At 44.7% G+C, this 17035-nt stretch overlaps 6 protein-coding genes across 6 annotated transcripts; 1 reads left to right on the forward strand and 5 right to left on the reverse strand.

Moving 5' to 3' along the window:
- Positions 1–195: 195 nt before the first annotated feature.
- L199_000502 (dihydropteroate synthase) lies at positions 196–2681 on the reverse strand (the record flags this gene model as incomplete). Its single annotated transcript, XM_064886268.1, has 4 exons — positions 196–1183; positions 1243–1487; positions 1554–1952; positions 2097–2681. The coding sequence occupies 4 exons, from the start codon at positions 2679–2681 to the stop codon at positions 196–198; spliced, it is 2217 nt and encodes a 738-aa protein (XP_064742340.1).
- A 363-nt stretch (positions 2682–3044) lies between these two features.
- On the reverse strand, positions 3045–4252 carry L199_000503 (dephospho-CoA kinase; the record flags this gene model as incomplete). The annotated part of the gene is made up of 4 exons (XM_064886269.1): positions 3045–3516; positions 3689–4058; positions 4136–4165; positions 4246–4252. 4 exons carry the CDS (start codon positions 4250–4252, stop codon positions 3045–3047), a joined length of 879 nt encoding a protein of 292 aa, XP_064742341.1.
- Positions 4253–4649: 397 nt separating this feature from the next.
- On the reverse strand, positions 4650–6129 carry L199_000504 (uncharacterized protein; the record flags this gene model as incomplete). Its single annotated transcript, XM_064886270.1, has 2 exons — positions 4650–5885; positions 5980–6129. The coding sequence occupies 2 exons, from the start codon at positions 6127–6129 to the stop codon at positions 4650–4652; spliced, it is 1386 nt and encodes a 461-aa protein (XP_064742342.1).
- A 1000-nt stretch (positions 6130–7129) lies between these two features.
- L199_000505 (GTP-binding protein ypt2) lies at positions 7130–8826 on the reverse strand (the record flags this gene model as incomplete). Its single annotated transcript, XM_064886271.1, has 8 exons — positions 7130–7256; positions 7503–7710; positions 7876–7971; positions 8094–8106; positions 8208–8266; positions 8465–8536; positions 8629–8660; positions 8804–8826. The coding sequence occupies 8 exons, from the start codon at positions 8824–8826 to the stop codon at positions 7130–7132; spliced, it is 630 nt and encodes a 209-aa protein (XP_064742343.1).
- Positions 8827–9319: 493 nt separating this feature from the next.
- L199_000506 (uncharacterized protein) lies at positions 9320–12945 on the forward strand (the record flags this gene model as incomplete). The annotated part of the gene is made up of 11 exons (XM_064886272.1): positions 9320–9549; positions 9712–9955; positions 10062–10250; positions 10307–10486; positions 10542–10774; positions 10828–10972; positions 11027–11533; positions 11595–11712; positions 11786–12480; positions 12561–12861; positions 12932–12945. 11 exons carry the CDS (start codon positions 9320–9322, stop codon positions 12943–12945), a joined length of 2856 nt encoding a protein of 951 aa, XP_064742344.1.
- A 327-nt stretch (positions 12946–13272) lies between these two features.
- L199_000507 (uncharacterized protein) lies at positions 13273–16086 on the reverse strand (the record flags this gene model as incomplete). The annotated part of the gene is made up of 7 exons (XM_064886273.1): positions 13273–13449; positions 13534–13680; positions 13762–13920; positions 14011–14285; positions 14338–14567; positions 14625–15285; positions 15345–16086. 7 exons carry the CDS (start codon positions 16084–16086, stop codon positions 13273–13275), a joined length of 2391 nt encoding a protein of 796 aa, XP_064742345.1.
- Positions 16087–17035: the final 949 nt, after the last annotated feature.

Genomic DNA, 17035 nt, shown 5'->3' on the forward strand with positions numbered 1-17035 from the left:
TATGTATATAAGCATGAGATGGGACGGGCAGGGGGTCAGTTTGTTCATCCGTCCTGAGTAGTGGTGGTATTTCTCGGTCCGAGAGGATTGTCTGGGATCTCGAGCGGTTCTAAAAGTAATATCCGGCAATTACCGGGACATTATTCACTTGGAAAAGCGGAGATATAACGTACATAACAACAACACACATCCTATCTAAACATCTCTGACGGCTACCGACATCTTGACCGTATCTCTAGCTTCTGCATGACAATGTACTCTCAACACGTCCACTACTCCACTCAACGCACAATGAGCATTCAACGCCGCATCTCCGAATGACCTTTCGGTCGGTTTGGCCTTGTGTATCGTCTTACCTACAAAACCCTTCCTACTTCCTCCTACTAACATTGGATATCCTTTCAAATCTCCTTCTAACAACTTATTCAGATCCTTCAACAATACCAAGTTGTCTTGATGGGTCTTGGCGAATCCCAATCCAGGATCTAAGATGATGTTCCATCTCTTCACTCCGCTCTGTATAGCTTTATTGACCAAATCACTCAATTCCTTTTTAACTCCCTCGACTACACCTCCATAGGATGCGTAATCGGTCATCTCAGCTGAATTCATATTCTTAGAATCACCCCTGGAATGCATCAATACCACAGGAACGTTCGATTCAGCCATCACTTTCAACATCCCTGACTCATTACCTCCTCTGACATCGTTGATGAGGCTTGCACCGGCCTCAACCGCCTTCTTTGCTACGATTGCTCGATAGGTATCGACCGATATGGGTACCTGCCTCAGATGTTCATTTGAGGATGACCGTATGGCCTGGATCAGAGGTATCACTCGATTGATCTCTTCTTCCTCTGTACATGGATCTGAACCAGGTCGAGTCGACATCCCGCCTATGTCCAAAATATCAGGATGATCGTCTCCTTCGAATAACTTTTCTACTGCTGTTAGAGCGTAAGATGGATCGGTACGTGCCGGATCACCATCCGAGAAGGAGTCGGGTGTGGCGTTGAATATCGACATGATGTATGGTGTTGAGGGTGTAGAGAGGCGTAGAGGTCTGGAAGGACCGGAGAAGGGTATGATAGGTTGAAGAGGCGGTGGGGTAGTTCGAGGCAATCGAGAGAGAAGTTGATGTATTGTCTGTCGCAGGGAAGGATGGACAAGATTGGGTGCGATGCTATGCGATCACGTCAGCGAGCCGTTCGTAATGGATGATTTGTTCGTGCTTGAACTCACTCTGCTAGAGGTCTCAGTACAAATTCCCTTTCTCCCAAGCTCCTATGAGGGCATTCCAGCCATCCAACTCCATCTTCATCAGGTTCGTCTCCCCTGTCACCAATCTTGACCTGCTCCGTACCGTAGAATATCAGATCCAGGTCAATGACTCGGGGACCGTTCGTAAATGTTTTGGTCCTTCCTACTGACTTCTCAGTCCGTTTCAGGAGACGTAATAGGTCAAGAGGAGATAACGTAGCTGAGATCTAAAACAAGTAGAATTGCTCAGACAAACCCCGTTATTGGTGATGTAATAAGGAAGAGAAGCCCACCTCAATTACCCCATTCACGAACCTATCTTGATCTTCTACATACATCGGTTCACTCTCGTACAATCTACTCGTATTCTTCAACTGACATCCATTATTTCGCAATTCGTTGATGGCTTTATGTATATTATCTACCCTGTCTCCTATATTTGAACCCACAGCGATGAATATCCGTTTGTCCGCAGAGAAAGATGACGAAGACGAGGAAGTGGACAAAGGGTAATCTGACTTGGTTCGATGTACGGTTATACTTGGTACAGCAAAGGGTATAGCAGATGGTTTACGGATCGTTATCGACACTGAAGATGAAGGGGAGGTTGATAATATTGGTAGGTTGAATAGGTGTGATCCGAGTGAATGGATGAGGGATTCGATCGTACCGTAAGATGAGTTCGATACGAACTATGGTTGATAAACAGAAGTCAACATGATAGATGTACTTGGTGCAAAAGACTGTGTATGTAATCATGTACGATACTATATCGGTTCAACAAGGGAAACCTTGAAGGCAAGCAAGGGATGGCAGATGATGAACGTCAGACTCACCTCATAAACCTGATCTGCAAAGTACTTATGACCCCAATTTGCCCAATCCACATCCCCAACTTCGATATCCACCTCCAATCTCTGTTTCTCCTCTCTCTCATGGGGATGTAATCCAATTACACATTCCAGCTTTATATCCTTAATCTCACATTTCCTGTTTTCCACCACAACCTCCTTGTCATCCAACGAATATGTAGCTTTATACCTGGCCGAATCAGCATGTAGTAAAGCCTTAGGCATGACAGCTTCTACCTTCACTCTATCTACATCAGGCAGGGCGGAAGGGATAGTCGACACCTCCCACAAAAGTTCCCATGGACCATTCCATACTCTCCGTGGACAGGAGACGAGAGCGTAAATGGACTTCGAAACTGCGGAGTAGTTCACTCCCAGACCGCTCATCGAGTCGCCCGTAGCTGTATCTAATATAGATCGATCGCGGAGAAACATTGATATGTTGAGTATGATGGGACATGGTGGAGGAGGAGAGAGATTGAATGCGGATGGACCGAGGCCGTTGGGTAGGTGGATGGAAAGGGATGAGAGGTTGACGCTATCGCTGTCCGATGATGGTGGAGATGACATGGCGAAAGATGGAGTATGATACTTGATGTTACTTGCGAAGAGTCCTCGGTGCAAGGAACGAAATGTTTCTCGCCAAGTCAGCACAGGCAGATAGATGATGATGAAAGGGAGTTTGGAGACTACTTTAGAGGAGAGGGGATATCTCGAGTGGACAGCTTGGAGTGGAGGGGGTTTTCAGACTTCTCACGTGGCCAAATTCAGGTGAGTGGTAACGAGCAGAGTAACAATGATAGTGACAAGACCAAGCCTCAGCATGTATGAGAATATTCCGAGATCTGAGCACAGACAGAAGCTTGTACAGTAGAACATGCATCATGTGAAATGTATATACAGAACAACGAACCGAGTCTAATCAGCTAACAATCACTCATCGGTGATACTCCCACCTCTCCTCCTCCTTCCTCCGGGTCTACCATTCCTCTCCCTCAGTTCAATTTCTTCAGGCTTCCAATTTCTTTCCACTTCACCTCTTCCTTTCCTTCTTCCTTTCTTATTCCCACCGAAATTATATTTCATCCACCTCGATATCAAAACCATCAATCCTGCTGTAAGTCCAACAGGAGGTACGAGCCAACATAACTTGTACCACCATCCATCTATAACCGGTATACCAATCCCAAAACCTTGAGATACCTTCCATTTATTCACCAGTTTATCAATTTGAACTTCCAAATCTTTGATCGTCCCAGAGTTGTCCAGCACGTAAGTTGAATAATTGATTTTCTCAGAGAGAGACATTTGAGAGGATATACGTGATTTAGCTTGTGTTTCCGTTAAGGGGGGTGAATTGGGGAGGGGACGGGATATGAGACGAGACAATTGGAGTTTCTCATTGCTTCATTGGGTAGAAATATAACCATCAGCATGCGTACTGGAGACGATATTGCCAGAAAAGCTAAACAACGAAAGAATGATCTTTCTCTCTCTCTCTCTTTCTCCTTCACTGCGAAAAGACGCATTTTGCTTCACCTAAACAAGCTGAAATTATGAGTATAGTATTCACTCACACATATACGACCACAATCTCTCCTACCCATTTCCACATACCCGCCTCAATCAACAACGGCACATCAACGATTACCGCCCATTCACCTTTAAGCCAATACTTCACAGTCCTCTTGACCATCTCCCGTCTTACTAAGGGGTGTATAACCCCATTAAGCCATTTTCTCTCGTTCGGATCATTGAATATGATTTCACCAAGAGCGGCTCTATCAAGTATACCATTAGCGTCGAGGATCCTATCTGGACCGAAATGATTGACGATGGTCGTGAAGCCTGATGTTCCTGGTTCGATCACTTCTCTGGCTAGGAGGTCGGCATCGATTATAGGTATGTGGTGGTATTCGGAAAATATCTTGGAGACTGTTGATTTGCCTAACAACGAGTATAGGCTCAGCATAAGTCATAATAAGACTGAGAGTCCATCTGGAGAGTTGAGAGATATGTCTTACCTGATGCTATACCTCCTGTTAGACCGACGACTGCAGGAGACGAGCATAGTCAGTGGATCACTCCTTTATCGGGATCGATACTGCCAAGGTATAGTGTATCTCTAACTCACCTAGCATCTCTGTGTATGTGATAGCTGAAGCTACAAACTGTTTCTGATATCGATGATCAATTAAGAAGGAAAGAAGCAGAAAGAGACATGTAAATGCAACAACACGTCAAAAGATATGTCTGGTCTTGGAAAGTGGAGGTGATGTCGACTTAGTAAAGATAAGAGCTCGTGTAAAGATCCACGGTACACCATATTTCCATTGGTCTAATGGAGGACTGCTTCATTTGGACCAAGACAGACTACATACATAAGTTGACTCTCTAGGTAGTATACATTACAAGCTAAAATTATATCTTATATCTTATTATTGTCAACTGTTCGACTTTCTACTGTCATTATTCGTGAATATTCTATCCGTAGAGGCTCCAATCCAACACGGTCACGTCTTCCATCCTACAATCATCCTACTCCAATGTCCCTCCTAAACCCTGTACCAAAGCCGCTATCATCCCCTTCTTAATGCTCAATCCTTCCCTAAACCTACACATTATCCAATTCGAATTATTCCCCACCATATTACCCGATCTACTATTCACCGCTCTGATCACCAGCTCCGCAGCCATCTTTCCAGTATTGATCCTGTTCTCACCGTCCGGATCAGAACCACCAGGTTCCAAAGTGTTTTTCAAAGCTTTCCAAGAATCTTCCAGAGTCAAATTATCATTATCACTTCTTGGGTGTGCATCCGTATGTTGTCCGCTGAACGAACATCCATATTGTTGACATAGTCTTGTAGCAAATACTAACAATCCTGGATCATTCACTACGTGTGAATCGGAAACGTGACAACATGATTTTAACCTTGTCAATAAATCCAATTGGACCGGTTGAGGTGTTGTTATAGGAGGTGAAATTGGTGCGATATTGTTGTTGTTATTGTTATTGTTATTCTGGATAGACGACGAAGATTCGTTTGTCTGCTGATGCTGCTGCTGCTGTTGCTGCTCGGTGTTAGGAGGAGTATCAAACATACTGAACATCCCACCGAAATTCGGTGTCGAATCATTCCCACCCGTCGAAGAACTTCCATTCTTATACAGATCCGAAGTATTCAAACCAGTAGTGAAATCTGCGAATTGCGGATCGGGCGATACAGGTAGATTGAACGGCATGGGTAATTGATAGTTGAAAGGTTGAGGGGAAGTGTTGGTATCTCTAAATAGAGGTTGTTGAATATGATGTTGTGGGAATGACGACGAGGTCGATGAAGATGGTATAGGAGGTGGTGGGGGTAGACTAGCTCTTGGTGAAAGAGTTTCTGAATCTCTCATATTCCTCGATGACATTTCGTCATTCGTTTCATTTTCCGAAGATTCGACTGTAGGAGTAGGTAGACCCAAAGCTCTCCTTTCTCTCTCTCTAGCTTCTTTCCTTGCTCTCACCCTCTCTGACATCGGTACACCACCTTCTTTGAGTGATTTGCCCCTTCCTGTAGGTCCCGAACCTATCCTGCCCCTGTCGGCCAAAGGCAAGTTCAACAATGCTCTCAATGATCCATTCTCCTGTTCTAGGTGTAGGATCCGTTCTTCCAATGTAGCGAGATGCTCCGCACGTCGTAGACGGAATGCTCGTTGGACTTCCCTCGCACGAGAGGGTGGTAGTTTGTCATTGGGCTTGCGTCCCCGAGGTTCATGCCGGTCCTTTTTATCGAAGATAAACAGAAGACAAGAGTCAGTAGGTTGTAATTCGGGTGCAGAAGAGAGGTACAATCAGTCGACATGAAACTCGACTCACCTTCGGTGTATTCCCACCATCACTGTTATTTGCGTTATTATTGGTGTTGTTATTATTCGTCGAACCTGATGAAGAAGGAGCAACCGAAGTGGTAGTCGAGGCCTGGTTTTGGTTTTGGTTTTGGTTTGTATTTGGATTATTATCAGACATGATTACGAGTAGTTGCTATTTGCAATACCCAAATGGATACCGTATCAAAGGATATTGGGTGGTATTTGGTTTTCGTTATCTAATCTAACCTATCCTATTGAATTGACGATGATCTGACGATCTGACGTGCTCGTACGGTGAGATCAGATCACGGACGTGTACGTGTCAAGAGGTGACGACGTGCGGTACGATGTGAGATGGGAAAAAGATGAAATAAATCGAGGATGAGGTGCAATCCATGCTATTTGAAAAACAATGACAGTAGTACCATCATCCATCAATTGCAATTTGGTTTTGTTTTCGCACAGTCCACTCCCGCTATCCAATCACAGACATCCCATCCTTTGATCTGAATTTCCTTTTTAGGCAAAAACCACTTCGGTTCGGAACTTGACAATGGGTTGTGATGGGTATCGGCGATTCCGTATGAGGCACGAAGACATGTTATTTCACCTTTTGATGCCATCCTTTTTTTTCAATTTCTCATCTGTCCCATCATGTAATCTCATCACGCGAGGTTCACGGCTGGGACCACATGAAACAGTTTCAGAGTACTTGAGGTTGTCTCTCGCTTAACTAACTGTTCATCTCATGTATTTGACATTTGCTCGTGAGCGAGTCACAGAAATTCAAATACCCATCGTGATCATCAGGATGATTCACGAATTCAAGGTTATCCTGACAGGAAAGTACGTGATATGAGTATTGGTCTTGTTATTTGATAGAGATGATGGCATAGACTAAGAATTCAAAGAAGAGAAATCGTATATGAAATAGTAAATAGGATAGATTCTTCCGCATACAATACAGGTTCGGTATGAAAGTGAAAATGAAAATGGAAAAAAGAAAGTGCTTGATGAATTGGGTGGAGGACAAAAGCGAATAAAGCGAATAGAAATGGTTTGGAAGGATCCAATCTTTCCTGACTTGACACTCTTCAAGACCCTCTAAGCTCTTGCCCTCTAAATTTACGGTTTTCCTTACTACCAACGCTCAACACTTAACTGCAACATCCACCTTGCGAAGTGTTAGATTGCTTGTTGACGTCCACACCTCGTCGATCGGCTCCGAGAGATACAGGTGCAGCTTCTTGAGGTTGAGAGTCGATCAGTCGGGTCTTGATATCTCTGCGAGGCATGGGCGCAAAGTTCAGCGAAGTTTCGTCGTCATGGTGATAGCAGTCCAGAGATATTCCTTGCCTTCGTCTGGCATGATAATTTCCTCATTCCCTCGGAGATCGTCATTGACATTTCTGCTTCGTCCCTTACCCATGAATCTCTCAGGTTATCCCAACAACGCTTGTCCGCCAACAAACGAAGCACTCGTGTCGTCCAATATCTGTTCCTGGAAGGATTGCGATTCACTCAACTCACCTAGCAAGAGTGAAGAAAGCCTCTTCTACACCTTCATTCGCCTTAGCTGAAGTTTCCAAGAATCTCAATCCGAATTCATCGGCCAAAGCACGACCTTGTTCGAGCGTTACGACTCGCTTCTCATCCCAATCGCATTTGTTACCAATCAAGATCTTGTTGACTCCCGGTGAAGCGTGTTGTTCGATGTTGGCATGCCAAGTTCGGATGTCTAGTGGGAGAAAGGATGGTCAGTACAATCATGATAGGATAAATCCTCCAAGAAAAACGCAGTGCTTGTCACTGTGACAAGGAAGCTTTAAATTCCACTATGATTGCCCTCCTCCACACAGAATTCTATGGTATACGCGTGATCCGTTAGGAGAATTCAACTCACTATTAAATGATTTCTCATCTGTAACGTCATACACCAACAAAATACCCATAGCACCTCTGTAATAAGCTGTTGTGATAGTCCTGAATCGTTCTTGACCTGTTGACAGTATACGAATTAGCATATAACTTCAAGACCGGATATTTCGACGATGAGGGGATGTGTGACAAAGTGACTATAAGCCTGAGGAGGGATAAGAGACCGAGAGAGGGGCAACGTACCGGCTGTATCCCACTGATTAGACGAAAAGCATTCATCATCAGCAAAATGAACATATGAATAGATTGTAGAGCATGGTATAACAAGGAGATGCTGAATCACACAATAAGACTTACGATCTGTAATTTGATTCTCTTTCCGTCTAGTTCGATAGTCCTGATCTTGAAATCGATACCTATAAGGCGACAACAACACTATTAGCATGAGGCTTTGAAATACCACCACGTATGAGTATGTGGATCGAATATCTCTTTTCTTTCGGTTCATTGATTGCCACCAGCGATATCTCATTCTACACGTCATCCTGTGATCATCCCACACCGTTCATCTCTCTCTACCTTGCACTCGTACGTTGTCGGGAAGTATGACTCACCGATGGTAGTGATGAAAGATGGTGTCCAAGCATCATCACAGAACCTAAGGAGCAGACATGATTTACCGACACCTGTGAAAACAGCCAAGTATGTCAGTATCGGTAGTCCAGAATCAGGATGACGGTGAGCGTGACGAAATGGGACTGGATAGGCCAGGACATACCTGAATCACCAATGAGAAGTAATTTGATCAAGCTATCATATCCAAGAATGTCAACGTCAGTAATCAATCAGCAATTTTTCCCCAAAAAGTTCAAGTATCATCATTGTCACTTGATGAACGCGTTATCTCATACACGTCTCTCCGTCTTGTTGGCAGTGGAGTGCAATCAACTTACAAATCGTAATGAGGACCTGCCATGTCGACGTTCTGTCCTCTTGTGCTGCTGTGTGATGGTGGTAGTATGAGAAGGAAAGGATTGATATGAGAGGTAATGGATAATGACGGAGTATGGTTGTGTATGTTACGGTGGAGTTGGATTGTGATTTGGATGGACAGGTGATCTCACTTTCTCACTCTCACTCTCTCTCTCTCTTGCTGTGTACGTTATAGGAAGGGATAGATACAAGTACCGGACTCAACCGCAAATGGACACCCACTCACACATGCCACGTGGGCCTCACCCTGGATACCCCATACGCACTTCCACATACACGCAGCCGGAGATATAACCGATATGGGCCTTGGTACAAACGGTATTTGGCAATGTGGCAGGTTTAAACACCTTACTGAAGGCGCGTTCATCAACTTCGACCTGTCCATCGAAAGGTCAATTTCAAGAATATGTTCATCCTTCTTCCTCTCCTCTGCTTCTTCACTCCAGCCCATAATCATCACAGGTGATCATCGCATCATGAACAGCTCAACCAGATCAACAGGCTTCGGTGGTCTCGGGGGATCCACTTCAGCCAGACCACCAGCCAATACCACATTGTCATCTTTGTTGGCTCAAGCGAATTCACTGAACGAAGTTGACTATGATTCCGAATTACCTCAGATCAGATTTGGGATAGATGATATTGAGAGGATGAGTGAGGCTGTTGCTGGGAGAGGCAAGAAGGGAAGGAATGAGAAGGGGGAAGGGTGAGTCAAATTGTCCGATTTATACCACCCCAACAAGTCTAGAGCAATCAGAATTTAATCAGAAGGAAGAGATTGATTCGATCTATACTGGAAATCCCCTGATTTGAATGTATATATATTGAGGAGTTCATGTCTTTGATGCTGATCTTGATGACACTGCAGATTCAACTTACTTTCTAACCTTGGAGTTAACACTTCTCAACTCACACACAACATTGCCCAACTGCCCAACGCTGCCGAGCCTTCCACTCGACCGAAGAGAAGGAGACAACCTCAGCAACACAGATTGGAGCCTTTAGGGGATATCGGTCCCTCGTATGGAATTGGTGATGGTGATATAGGAGCATGGGGTAGGAATTGGCATGAGATGGTGATTTTAGGTGGAATCGAAGTTCAGAGGCAACGAGTGAGTTCAGCGTATCCCCTGTTTCACACGCAGAAGTTTTTTACCTGCAATTGCACCTATCTTTATGGGATATTTGAGCATGAGCTGACATATCAATGATGATTAGACCATAAACTCCTTCCAGAAACAATTCCAGCAACGTATCCTCCAGAATTGGGAGTTAGAAAAAGCCAGAGTACTACAAGATGAACTCGGAGTGACGGATGAGGAGATCGCTGGTCTTGTCGGATCATCCAATGGTGCCTTGTCTGGGTCGATTCTCGGTAAAAGTGCTTTAGGAGCAAGTACAAGAAGAGTAAGTCTATCAGTCATGAGAATGGAAACAATGGGCTGAGTTGATCGCTCGTCTAGTTCCCAATGGCTCAATCTCAACTGGGTAAATCCACTTCCGAATCAAGAGAAGGCGGCTTGGTCATGCATACCAAGATGGTCAGGTACGAACGTATAATTGGGGAACTCAACCAACGCAGATTGCGTAAAGAACCTTTCGAGCTTTGTCAAGCTCTAGAAGAGACTGTCAAAGGCGACTCGGTAAGTGTCTTCTGGTGACTCGAAATTTGCATCCTAGCTAAATTCGTTGCTTCAGAAACACCCACTTTTGCCCGCTTCGTATCACATCCTCGCTCATCTTACCCATGAACCTTCCTTGCGCGATTCAGCAGATTACGCTTCAACCTCTGCGGAACCTGCTTACGCACCCGGTGAACCCGTACAGGAAAGACAGTATGCAGCTGCCTACCTAGGTGATCAACGATCCAACCACGCTGCTTTGTTACGAGGGAGATTGGTCGTCGGTGGACGGCGATTCTTGGAGCGAGAGTGAGTGGAGTATCCGGATCAACGAAGCCCAAAATCGCTTATTATTGTTGTAGCTTCGAGCGACATGTCGAGGAGACTATTGCCAAGAACCCTAAAGAAGCTGCTTTGGGTGGTGTTCCAGGTATTAGAAACAAGATTAGAGCGTTCGTAGACGTCACTTTGAGATCAAAGGAATCTAGAGAGGCTTATAGACCCGAGGTGAGCTGCCCTCTCAGTGATTGCCCCTTACATCGGCTGACAACGCATTCTCAGACGGTCAATGGATCCCTTCTTTGGGCCCAGCTGTACTACCTGGTCCGATGTGGCTATATCGACGAAGCTCTCACTTTAATCGCTGAGAACCAACGACACATCACCCGAGACGACTGGACTTTCCCAGGAGCATTCAAAACGGCTTTATCATCCTCGGAAAGACGATTACCCAAGTCTCAGCGTGATCAGCTATACAATGATTTCAACGCTCATATAAGGAATAACCACAATGTCGATCAATTCAAATATGCCTTGTACAAGTTGATAGGCAGATTCGAACTGAATAGGAAATCAGTCAAAGTAGCTTCGACAACTGAAGATTGGATGTGGTACCAATTAAGTCTAGTTCGAGAATCGCAAAAGGACTCTGATTCACCTCAGGAGCAATATGATCTGATTGATCTGGGTAAATTGGTACTCAAGTTTGGAAATGATAAATTCGATTCGAATGGTACGAAGCCATTGAGCTGGTTCAATCTGTTGTTGTTCACTGCGCAGTTCGAGAAGGTAAGTCTACTATATGGCTTACTCATACCGTTCCACGCTGATACGCTATCTCCTGGTTTAGGCTATTGCATATTTGTATTCGAAACCACAACTCAAGACTGATGCGGTTCATTTTGCCATTGCACTGGCATATTACGGTCTATTACGTGTGCCTTCCAAGGGTGAAGAGGCAGATTTGTGTGAGTGAGCAGTCTCTTAACTCATAAACTTGAGTGCAAGAGAGAAAAGAGAGGTGCTAACAAGAGTACACAGTAATTACCGACGATTCCGACGTATCCTGCCTAAATTTCCCTCGATTGATCAAACAGTACATTTCGCCCTTCTTCCGATTAGAACCTCAAACTGCCTTACAATACGCCTATTTGGTAGCCTTATCGAGTGATTCACCCAACCCTGCCATCGGACAGAAACAGAAACAACTAAGTCTGGAATTAGTCCGAGACATTGTCCTATCTTCTCGATCGTGGTCCAAATTACTCGGAAGTGTCAGATCGGACGGTACGAAGGAAGTGGGAATCATCGAAAAAGACTTGAAATTGTTGAAGCTGGTTGACGAGCAAGATTACCTCAAGCAAGTGGTTCTCAATGCAGCTGAACAATCATCTTTGGATTCTTCCTTGATCGACTCGATCGAACTGTACCACCTGGCTGGCTCGTACGATAAAGTGGTAGAGAACGTCAATCGGTCTCTTGGACATTCGTTAGGTCAATCGTCAAGCGTGGATGTGGGCTCTACCAACACTGAAAATACCATTGGTCTATCGGGAGCATTTGGAGGAACCAACGATATTTACACGTTGGCTTTGAAAGTGCACGACGTCTATGAGAATGATTTCACAAAGAGGACGAGGGTCTCGAAATTGCATTGGGACACTTTGGAGGTATTGTTGAAATTGAAATTGGGTTTAAAACAATTCAATGAAAATAGACCTGATCTAGCTTTAGAGGTGAGTCATCACTCGACTTCTGAAATGTATCCGTGTGTATAAACCATACTGACTTTGTTTGTTTGCTTTTATTTGATTAGACTTTCAAATCCACACAGTTGTTACCACTCGATGCAGATTCCTCATCGATATCGAAATACGCACAAAACTTCCGTGATATCCTTGATCAACCTGTCATTTCAAACCTCGACGAAATCATCATAACCACCATGAAATGTTTGCACCTCTTATCACAGAACTTGAAAAACTCACCTTATGGTGATCATTCGAGATTGATCCAGTTGAATTTGCTCAAACATCAATCACAATGTTTGATTCAGTTTGCTAGTACACTCAGACTGAGGTTGGGTTCGGACGTTTATAGACAATTGAGTAGTATGAGTAAGTTATTCCTCTCATAGGGAGGTGTTGTTATATTCGCTGATATTGACAATGGGATTATTCTATTCAGGCGCATTCTTCTAAACGTGGGTGATAGAGGGATTCTAGCAGATGGAATGTAGAGTAGAGGAAATATAAGAGACGATCAAATGGGAAATGATGAACAAATGCACAGTGTTGAAAGCGTTTCGTATATGTCAGATATATTGAAAATGATGCATTATTACTTCTATAAGATACCTGATCTTCTTTCCTACTCCTTCACTCCTTTACTCCTTCCGATCAAAGAAACAGTATAATATGAATCCAAGATAACAGATCCGTCCACAGAAAAGATGACATCCCTTCATAACGAAGTTTTCTCATGTATATACACAAATCTTCCTTCCCTCAACTCTCGACTCGCCTCATTTATGTACCACCACCTGATCTCTCGACTGGGATCTTTCTTCTTGTATCCCTCTGCGAGCTGGCATCATCAGCATGAGGACCGATCTGAGCCTTTTCACCGATCTTTCGAGATGAATCTAATTGAGCCAAGTGGGTGAAAGCGGATTCAAGTGAAAGTTCTTTGAGACCAGCGGCGATCTGCAAGAAATGGAAGAATCAAACGTCAGCATACATCTGATGAACAATTCTTACTATACGAATCTGAAGGAAAGGAAAACTCACATCAAGGTAATCTTGGAAATCGACGAATCCTTTCCTACCGAAATCGACTTCTCTCAAGATACTATCAGCCAATTCGGTGGATGCGTCATAGCCCATGTTGGTCATAGCGTGGATAAGATCGTCTTTGGTGATATGTTGGTCGTGGTCCTGATGACATATCATCGTCAGTATCATCCTACGACAAAGTGTGATGGGAGTTTTTGCGATGAGGAGAAAGAGAACACTCACAAAGTCAAATTCCTCGAATTGTCTCTTCAAGTTACTAACTTCGTCAGGTGTGAATTGAGCTCTAGCGTATAATTTGGCATCTTCACTATTGGCCAAACCGAGAGTACCGATATTACCGTGAGATTTAGCTACATCTGCGAGTTTGATCTTTGTAGCTTGCTGTTCAGTTTCAGGTTCATTGGTCAGCTTCTCTTCTTGATCATCTCGTACTCGCTCTTTAATCTTTGCTTGGCTTTGACTTGGACTTACTTCAGGTAATCCCATAGATTTCAAAAATTCAACGGCATTATCGAATTCAGTTTCTTTCTTTGCTCTATCCCAGCCCAGTTCTTCACCCATGATATCGATCACTCGAGGTAACGTTTCCAAAGTGACTTGAACGTTCAAGAAGGACATTCTGGTTCTTCGGGCGATGAAGTCGACGGCGGTCAAAGCGTATTCGCATCGGACAGCGTATCGAGCTTCAGCTTCAATGTATGGGTATAAAGGTGAGAATCGGACACCGTGAAGAGGCCATGACAAGCCTATATAAATTCCGTTAGTGTCACACACATTTACTGCCTGCGTGTAACTCACCAGTGGTAGCAGCCATGGATGCAACGGTCCAAGCTCGGTCACCATAGGATTCGGACAAGTGCTTGGCGACCTCAGTCTCAAGACCGAATTGCTGGATAAGCTTGATGTACATGGTTTTGCTCCATGCGTGACCACCGACAAGCTTGATGTGTTCAGTCGTACTTGGGCCGTTGGGTTTGAGGCCGTATTCCTTGACAGCAGCGTCAACGGTTTCCTCAGCCATCGCTCGGCTACAAATCAGGTCAGCAGTGTTGTCTCGTGAGCTAAGGTGTATGTATCGGACTCACTAAGTTGTCCATTTACCACCAGCAATGGTCAATAAACCACCTTTACTGATGTTGATCATGTGGTTTCTGACGAGCGATTGAGTGTTCTTGGCAGCAGGGTCCATGACCAAAGGTCTGATACCTGACCAGGCGGAAAGAACATCACCTCGTCTGACCTTGACATCGGGTGACAGATAGTTCCTAACTTCGTCAAGGATCCATTGAATCTCCTTCTCAGCAGGAACGGGATTCTGAGAGACAGTGGTGGGGGAATCGGTGGTACCGGCAATGACATTTCCTTGCCATGGTAAGAAGAAGATAACTCGGCCATCCGAGGTAGCGGGATCCAAGAGACCCATAGTCTTGGGGCCGTAATAGTTGGGGAGAGTGATGTGTACACCGGCGGAAGGAGCGACGATCTCTTTGGTAGTTGGTTCATCAAGTTTTCGTACACCATCACTGAATGGCCCAGTAGCATTGATGACACCTCGACATCGGACTTTCCATTCCTCACCGGTCATTCGATCTTTGACTGAGGCAGCGTAGATTCTCTCCTCACCACCTCGTGATGGGTCCGGTCGCTTGTGAAGAGCAGTGACCTCGACGTGGTTGGCCATGATAGCACCGTGCTGCACAGCGGTCATAACGAGGGAAATGTTCATTCGGGAATCGTTGTGTTGACCTAAATTTGAATTAGCATAAAATTTAGACAGATATGCAATGCACTTGTGACCAACTCACCATCATAGTAGACGACACCACCAACCAAACCATCAGATTTCAACATTGGGAAGGCCTCCATGGCTTTACCTTTACCCATCCAGTATGCACTTTCCATATTCTCCTTACCAGCGAGGATATCGTAGAGCTTACATCCAGCGTAGTAGTAAGGGAGTTGCCACCATGTGTAAATGGGTAAGAGGATAGGAAGCATGCTAGAAAGATGAGGAGCAGTTTCCAAGAAAACTCTTCTTTCCTTCAAAGCTTCCTTGACCAATTTCCATTGTTCATAATCTAATTCGAAGATTGCTTTTTGCAAATATCGTACACCACCGTGTACCAATTTAGTTGATTTTGATGAAGTACCACTTGCGAAATCGTCTCTTTCCACACAAGCGACTTTCAACCCTCTACTAGCGGCGTCTAAAGCTGTACCAGCACCTGTAGCACCTCCACCTACAATCAACAGATCAAACACATCTTCGCCTTCTGATTCAGCCTCATCCTTCTTCAACACGGCTCCGGGTTCAGGTGCACCGTCTGAAGTTCGATGTACGTAGACACCGGATGTACGGAGATGTTCGAGCATCTGAGCTCGCGAGGGGGGTGACCATAATGGTCCAGGTCTTTTCTTGTAGACTGGGACAGGGTTGGAATCGGCATAAGCAGGTCGAGCGAGGAGATAAGCTGATCCGACAGCTACAGTGGCGGTGGAGAGGACAAGTGCCCTTCTTCCGGGCATGAATGATCGACCTCGATACATTGTGTGATGGTTTGGTATTTATAGGACAGAAGATATAGGTAGATGAGGGATTTATGTAGCGGTGTGGATGTTGGCGACGCACGTGCGTGATCGATTGGCTTCTAAATTTGAACAAAGAATGTCAAGCTCCTTTGATAGAATGGGGTTCGAAAGGTTGAGTCTGAGAGATATAGAAAAAGAGGAATGAATAGTCTGTACGATCGAACAAAGGATCGTGAAGATAGATGTCGTTAAAAAGGTATCGGATCAGGTATGGACCTTCCGATTTACTGTCTGTATGGTTGAGCGTCGACTGATGGATTGTCGAGTAGGTGGAGAGCAGTGACCGGTGCTCCTTGATGTACAATAGATATGTACAGTGTTTGGTATAAGTCAAACGAAGAGAAAAGAACAGTATGGTTGATTGAGATGGATACCACTTTTTCAATCTTTATAAAATCAAATTGCGGCAAAAGTGATCCTAGCGTCCCTTTGGGATCATGAGCTAACAAGCTAAATAAGGTGTATCTCTTCCCTGAAAAATGACGTGCGGCCCGTAGTCGACCTGTTCCCCTCTCGGCCCGCGGTCCGGCGTATCATCCAAAGCTGGAACGGACAACAAAATTTCAATGGTCATCCAAAATTCCCAACTTTCATTAAACGATTGGGAATCCTCGACTAAGCACGAAATCATACCTTATAACCTGAAAAAACAACAGGTTTTTTGTATCTGTCTGCGTCATTTTCCCATGTTACACCCATGTCGCCCCAGTGATCAAGTCTCTTTCGAGTCGACCGATTCTAGGGGATTTGACGATACTAAACGTCACCGCCCTACAAACGTGTAAGCGACACTGCCTTGTTAGTAGCCCCGCCATGATCATGAGGGTTGCTTCTCGGTCCTTTGGTCTGACAAACAAAAAACCCAGAAATGCTCGACCCCACGGGTGGTTGAGTACCCACTTACACA

Source organism: Kwoniella botswanensis, chromosome 1 (assembly GCF_036426115.1).
Source record: "Kwoniella botswanensis chromosome 1, complete sequence".
Taxonomy (NCBI): Eukaryota; Fungi; Basidiomycota; class Tremellomycetes; order Tremellales; family Cryptococcaceae; genus Kwoniella; species Kwoniella botswanensis.